Source organism: Poecilia latipinna, unplaced genomic scaffold (genome assembly GCF_001443285.1).
Source record: "Poecilia latipinna isolate Pla-1442-1.1 unplaced genomic scaffold, P_latipinna-1.0 Scaffold1461, whole genome shotgun sequence".
NCBI classification, from domain to species: Eukaryota; Metazoa; Chordata; class Actinopteri; order Cyprinodontiformes; family Poeciliidae; genus Poecilia; species Poecilia latipinna.
The window spans coordinates 94493-102215 of NW_015114077.1; the positions used below are offsets into that span (position 1 = coordinate 94493).

General features: G+C 37.6%; 1 protein-coding gene across 1 annotated transcript in view; it reads right to left on the reverse strand.

The window, feature by feature from the left end:
- Positions 1 to 1347: 1347 nt before the first annotated feature.
- bcas1 (brain enriched myelin associated protein 1) overlaps positions 1348 to 7723 on the reverse strand; it is an 18539-nt gene continuing 12163 nt past the window's right edge. The window contains exons 12-15 of the mRNA XM_015057415.1: positions 6176 to 6298; positions 5978 to 6058; positions 5449 to 5664; positions 1348 to 3398 (exon numbers count right to left, since the gene is read on the reverse strand). Coding sequence (XP_014912901.1) covers positions 3318 to 3398; positions 5449 to 5664; positions 5978 to 6058; positions 6176 to 6298 — 501 coding nt within the window. The 3' untranslated portion in view covers positions 1348 to 3317. The remainder of the gene's footprint in view (positions 3399 to 5448; positions 5665 to 5977; positions 6059 to 6175; positions 6299 to 7723) is intronic.

Below are 7723 nucleotides of genomic sequence, written 5' to 3' on the forward strand. Positions count from 1 at the left end.
ACGTAACTGGTTACTCAGTGTTTATGTATTTGAGTCTGTCTTTGTCAGGAAAAAAAACCTGCATGAAGAGTTTCAAATGTGTTTTAGTTGCCTGCCGTAGGCTGATACAACACAAACGTGTCCCTTCTTTGAGCCGTTTTATGCTCGAATGAAATATATTGCAGTGAAATAATTATTAAGAATTATTAAATTCTTAATAATTTCAACACAACTATATTATATCAGTTTCTTATTGCAGTGTCACATTTAAAAAAAATGGAGAAAAATCCAACCTTGAAAATGAGATTATTTAGTCAGTGGAAAAAGTTCCACCGTATCAAATAATTATTAAGCAACATTTCAGAAATGTCCTGTTTCCTGATTTGACACAGTGGCCCATTTGTTGCGGCACTTTAAAGTAGGAAATGGAAGAGAACATTACGTTCAATCAGAGTGTTGATCTTAATAAGTCAGGTAATGGCACATGTAGGATTAAAGCAATAACTTACAAAGTTTAAAACAAGTGGAAGAGTAGTGTGGAATTTAGCCAATTTTGCTAAGGATTTTGATTAAAACTGTAAGATTGGTAAAAAAAAAAAATCTGTGCTTTTAAGCAACAAAAACTACAGCTGAGTCTGGTAGTGGAAATTCATATTGGAAAAGGCATGGTGGTGAATCTGTGATGCTGTGGGCCTTTTTCTCCTCCAAACGTCACAGGAATAGTGCATGGCATCATTTTAAATAACAATCTGATGACCTTTGCCAGAAAATAAAAATAAGATCACTTTGCTAGTTTGAACAAGATAGCGATCAAAGTCATGTGATACAAGCAACACAGAAACGATTCACCAGACACAAACACTTTCTGTCATATTTACTGTCACATTTTTCATACATACTTTTGTTTTGTGTGTGAGATTATGTTTCTGTTTCAACACCGATTTATTTTTAAACATTTTGCACATCTTTACCAAAGGCCAGTAGCTGTGGGATGCTGTTTGCATTGGTCAGCTTTAAGCAGTTTAAGAAAGAAAAGAAAAACAATCAACATGTAAAATGAAAAGAAACTGGGCTTATAACATCCAAAGTAAAACTTTGAAAGACCTGTAGAACTGGTGATGATGATTCAGATTTAAGACAGTACATTCAGTATTACTCTATTGAAGCCATAAAGAAATTGGGGATTACTCAGGAGCTTGGCACGGTTTTGCAATACTTTCAGTTTTTCCTCAGTATTCTCTGACACTTGTGCTACACCTCGTTTGTCTGGGTTTCTGCCAAACCTGCTGACTCACAACTGTTGACTTTCCAGCAACATCCTGGAATTCCTTTTAAAGTTTCTTAATAGTAAAAGCAGCAGGAGAAGAGTGAAGGGTGAACATGTTTATTGTCTCTGAGATTACAGAAGTTACACATGCATGTAAGCAATCAAAAGCAAGTTAATTGTACATGTGACAAACACAAATGATGAACACCATAATGAGGCTTAGACTAAATGACAGGATGCAAAAAGACAGATGTGGACAAGACTTTGCCATCCCCAGTGTATTTGTTAATATTGATATTTACAATCAGATGCCAAGGGAAAAAATAAGATTGTGATTTCATGTATGACACAGTATTTCAATGCTAACATATATTTATATTTGCGCTTGTACATGCTGTTTAATTAAGGTGTTGATTTTTTTTTCTCCATATTTCTAAATATCTTTCATTTCAATTTTGTTGGAACCACTCTGGTACCAGAAGTGCCTGGATGTCATAACACAACTCACACGGCATTGCCACTTCGGTTTTAGCACAGGAATTAGATACTGAAAGCAAAACACATGACTAAATATTGCAAAAGCCCCAGTATGTTAGAACATAAACGGGGAAAAGTCAGATTAGGCCTAAAAGTTTGTAGAAAAGATTTCACACTCGCACTGCTACACTACTCAATGTATTTTTATGATCAAAAATATACATTTCAGTGAAGTTGCCACAATATCTCCGTTTCACATTGCCGTAAGGTGAATGTAAAAAGCCTGAAACCATATTAAAATGCCAGTTTTGGGTGATGTAAAAAAAAAAAAAAGACACTCAGATAATTAATGTCCGATATGTTACCCCCTTTAGTGAAACCACAACCCCACTTATGCTAACCCTAAATACAAATAAGGAACCTAAGATATTGCATAAGTGTGCTCACTTTCACACTTTTTATTTGTTCTGGTGGTGGTAAGTTGATTAGTTCAGAAAAGCTCCTCCTCATTTTTGTCACCAGAAACATGAAGGTTTTGATCCATCATTAACTAATTTGTGGAACTGTTCATAACTCCCTGGTTCCAGTTGAAGAAAAACAGTCCCAGAGCATGATGCTGTCACCACCATGCTTCACTGTGGATGGTGTTCTGCTTGGTGATAGTTTCCTGCACACTTTCAGGAAACGTGAAATGTTTTTTGGAACTTTTAGCCAGACTTGGATGTTTTTTTCTTAATAATAAAGCCTTCCATCTTGCCACATATGAGATTGCTCTATTGTGTGAGGTATAGGTTGTAGTTGACAGAAATGCCTGCAGCTCATTTAATGTTGCTATGAACCTGGTTAGTTTTGCCTTTTTATCAATCTTGGAGGGATGCCCAATTCTTAGTACTATCTGAGTTACACAACATTTTCTCAAATTGATACTGATGGATTGACTGTCTTTAAATATGCCATATACCACAATAACTTCATTTTATGGTAGATCTAGTGCCTCATAAATTATTTTAAGAATGAGATTGTTCTGATGAATTCGAGCCTCCCTGAGAGCGTGACTGTTACTGGAAGCTGTGACTAAACAAATGTCAGGAACAGAGAAGCTGAATTATATTTGAGTTAATCAGAAGCGTGTTACATGATGGGAGGCATGTCCTGGCTAATATTGAGTCTGTGGAAGTAGAACAAACCTTGTTGGAAAGAAGTGTGCAACCTAATTAATTATTATTATTATTTTTATTTTGCTTTAAGCTACTTTGGTTTGTCTTCGATCAGAGATGCACAACTTATATTTAGTGTTATAGGTGGGAAAAGATCTGAAGTGTTTTGTACTGGTTTGATTTTTTATATCACTATAAACTTGCCATTTTAGAGGTTGGGTAGAGTATTTTATAGGCACCGTTTCTCCTTTTCTTCATCTACCCACATGCGATTCTTTTCTGAATCCTTTTAAAAGCACTCCTTTTCATATTGCGACATCTAAAAAAGTAGTTAATATGATGATGACGAAATATGACAGACACAAAGACAAAGTAAGAGCTAGAAAGAGGGGGAGGGGACAGCCTGGGGGGGTTCTGTACAGGGAAACTTAAAGGGTTCATTTGGTTTTCTCAGATGCTGTAGCAGCAGTCGCTGGTTCTGTCTGGACCCCAGCATCTGTAGAGTGGCGTTTCTGACCCTATAAATAAGAAGGGAGAAAACAGTAAATTCTTGTTCACTGTAAAACTGTCTGCACAACTATATTTAACCACAGGAAATGACCTCTTTTACCACTATTTCCTTAAACTGCCTTGCCAGGAGCTTGTCTATAAGAGGAAAAATAATGTAGCTGACAGCAAGTTGAAGTATGTTGACTTTAAGTTACCATAGCTGTACTAAACCACTGCTAGGTGTAAAACTGAAAGTTGAGAAACGTGAAGTGGCATGCTAATCTGCTTTGTTCTCAGCAGAGCATGGCCTGAACCTCCAATAATACAACAAGTGGCTGCTGCCATCTAGTGGGGAGTAAAGAAAATTAGACTTAAGAATGTTAATCACATGAGGCAAATATAGACATGGTAAAAAATAAATTACAGCTTCTGTTAACTCTAAGATTTTATGTTTTAGGAAACAATAATATGCATCTGATCTTTACCACATAACAGATTCCACAAGTGTATTGTTTTTTTTTTTGTTTTTTTTTTAAAGAGGAAACAGAAATAGAAAATCTGCATGTGAAAAACCCAGAAATATCCAATTCAACAGCCTGCAGAATTAACTTTAGCAGAAATAACAATAGTTGGTTTCTAACTGACTTATTTTCTCTCATATTATTGCAGAGAAATGTTGGCTTATTATTTATGTTGCGCCTTCGATTCTTGGAGGTTTGCAGATGTTTGTTTCTGTGCAGCTCTCTGAGGGTCTCACAGCAGCATTTCTGTCAGGTTGGGATGTGGTTCTAACGAGGTTATTGCAGCAACTTGGTTCACGTCTTTTTCAGCCATCTGTTGGAAATCAATGTCCTGTTGATGACCCAGTTTGGGTCAAGCCACACAGCATGTATTTTGATTGTTTATTGCTTTGTATTAGCACTTCCTGTCCTAATTTTTTCAGTCTTTTAATATTGCCTGATCATGAACTCTCAAAGGTGTAATTCTTGTTTTTTTGTCTCTTACTGAACTAATTGGAAATTACCTTATAGCTCTTTCCAAATTAATGGGGAACAATTATATTTCTGAGCTCACTGCTGTTGTCTTTCCTTTTCTGTTGTCTTGTGACTGAACACATCTGTCTGTATGTTCCAGACCTGCAAAAGGCTTTTTTCAAGGCTGTTGGCACATGAAACAAAGATCAGTTGATTGAACAGATGGCTGCTGTTTTACTTTTAAATCCAATCTTAGAGGTAAATTAGTTTTGTTCCAATAACGTTATGAAATCTGTTAGATGATTCTCGGTACTTTAGATCTCAATAATTTTCTAAAACAGTAAAGATTATCGTTTCAGTTAGGATCATGTCCTGATTGAAATAGGGCGTACTTTCTTTTATATATAACTACAAACATGCAACTTCAAGGGAAGTGAATGCTGCAAGTCAACGAGTTCATAAAATGTGCTAGGCTTCTGTAGATCAGGGTGTCCAAAGTGTGGCCCGGGGACCTTTTGTGTCCCTTGAAATGTTTCCGTTTAGCCTCTGACGACAAGTTAAGCGAAATAAAAATTTGGCAAACAAAATGGAAAACAATTGATGATCTGAACATTTTTGAAATTGTTTTTTTTTTTATTATTATTAATACAAAGTCCTTTTTATGTCTTGGTTCTTTAATGATACACAGATTTAACAAAAGTGTGTTTATTGTTGATCAGGTAAAACTAAATAAAATAAAAAAAATCACAATAATTTAGTATTTTTAATTTAATGAATTTTGTGGCCCACCAGTAGTTTAGATTTGCAAGGTTTTGGATCCCAGTGCAGAAAGTTTGGATACCACCGACTTAAATAGAAAAGTTTTTTTGTTTTGTTTTTACTACCAAGTTATGTGCCATGTGTCTATCATTGTATGAATAACTGGATAATTGAATTGACATTTTTTTCCTGTGAAGTGCCTTAAAATGACACATGTTGCGAATTGACACTATATAAATAAGCTGAACTGAATAAAATAGCAGTAAGTTGCACATAATTTAAACATGTCACTAGACTTCAACTGTTGCTTTAACAAGATCTGGGAGAAAAATGAAGCTCCTCTCACCAGGTTTTTGAAGAACAGCTGGATGGAGTTCCTCTTCTCCAGTTTTTTGGGCTGACTCGCTGCATCGTCTCCAGCCGGAGAGGCGGCTGCCGCCGGCTTGCTATCTACAACTGCCTCTGACTTGGCCACGGCTTTAGGTTCCTCCTTAGCTTTAGCAGGCTGAGGAGACTCTGCGGGAGAGGGCGGGGTTGGAGTCGTCTTTTTGGGGTCAGCAGCCTAAAAGAGAAGCATAAAGTTTAGATGTTCTGCTCCAGGATCAGTTAAGAGTAAAGTGGCTGTTATTGCTGCTCGGAGTTTGAACTCCAAGGCGACATTTGAACCGACATTAAGATGCACTCCTGCTGTTAGGACACAGCTTGCATTATGAAAGACGAGCACACACACTCTGAGAAACTGTTATGATTTCTGAATATGACAGCAAACGGAGAGACGCTTCGGGCAAGTAAGCTGTTTAGAGCACGTTTTAATCTCAGATGGCATTATTCTGGTTAACAATGCATCTATTCACACAAGAGATGATTCTATTTACCAGGCCAGTTGATTTCTTGAGGAGCCGAACTCCACTTGTGGAGGCTGCTTGGACTTTTGTGGCCATGGTATCTAACAGTACCTCAAGTTCATATCAATCTGTTACTTGCTGACAGGTGATTTTTATCATAATGCATACCTATAGATATTCAAAAATTTTAAGGGGGATAGGGGAGATCTGACGTGAATCAGTTCTTACTTTGGGCTTGAAGAGAAACATGAAAGATGATTTGGAGGTTAGCTTCTTTTCCTCCTGAACAGGTGGAGGCGGTTCCGGCTTCGCTGCTGCCTCCAGAGTGCCAGCTTTGGAAGGATCCACCTTCTTTTGTCAAAACAACACAGAGGAAAAACACAGATCATGAGACGTACACAAACCCAAGGGCGCGGCCGTCAACGTAGCTGACAGAGTGAAAGCGGGAGCTGCCACCTGTGACAGGAGAGAGAAGGAATTCCAATCAGAAAAGACGGGAGAGGGAAGGAAAAAGTTCCTGAAGGAAGAAAGAAACCCAAACAATCCGGTATGACAACAAGAATTGGTGCTTTTAAGAGCCCATGTAGGAAGGAATCCCAGAAAATAGAAAATGTCAGTCTCAGAGGATACAGAGATTCTCCACCTCCAAAGAATTAAAGAAAGTTGAAGATGTTTGGGGAATCAAATAAGCTAATCGACTTATTTTCCATAATCTTCAACTCTCCAATGGTTCGATTTAACTTCTTCCCTTAGCTGTGGTACTTCTTCCACCAATTTTGCATATTTGTCATGGTGGAACGGGTTCAGTGTGAAGGAGTGATTCTGTGTTACCCCAAACCGAGGAAATAAGACCCCATGCAACCCTGTTTCTGGAAAATGTCTAGAAGATTTAACTGAAAATACTGCAGAGCTCTGTCTTTAAACAGTCCAAAAAATACATTAAATATCGGAATTTATTTTAGCCTCAACTAAGATGTTGAAAGTTAGGCTTGGTTACCCAATATGATCAACTTTCAGCATCTTTCAACCAGATGTAGTCGTCTACGGACATCTTCAAGCAGTGGTCTCTTCAGCTTTTCCATTTTTTGACACGAGTTCAGTTCAGTCAAAAGATTAATTCACACTGAGCTGTTTGTTGTCTTGTTTAATAACACCTCTTAGTAGTTGGGAGCAAAGGATGGGGGTTTATTGCATTGTTATTGTGAAATATTTCTTATAATCATTATATTATTGTGAAATATTTCTTATAATCATTAGAACTTGGATTTATTGTAACAGTAAATGTCAGTTAATGATGTCTGAAACTCCCAAAGCTGAAGGTATAGCTGGAATTATTTTCACCATTTTCTCCACTGATGGTTCCACAGAGCATCAATAAACAACAAATTCAAAAACATAATGTAGTTTCTGTGTGCAGTGTGAGTGTTTAAAAGATTGCATTTGGTTTCTGGACTGGTTTACTGCCTAAAATGGATGTGAGACTGTTATGGCCAGTGGCCGTGTATGTTTTCTTTTCTTTCTTTTCTGTATATCTGCAGCTTCTAATCAAGTTGACTCCACTTGGAAGTGGATGCAGCCCTGTCTTCCTGTGCCACTCCCTGAGGCCTACAGCGATTGGCTCACCAATTGCCAGCTCCACCAATCTCTGAAGAGGCCTCCCTTTTAAAACCCCAGACTTCCTGGAGGAAGGCGTGGCTGTTTCTTTGTTCAGACAGTTTGCCACTTTGTTGGGTGTTTGGTTGACTGGTGTAAACTTGCTTTGCCCCTTTTGCTAGC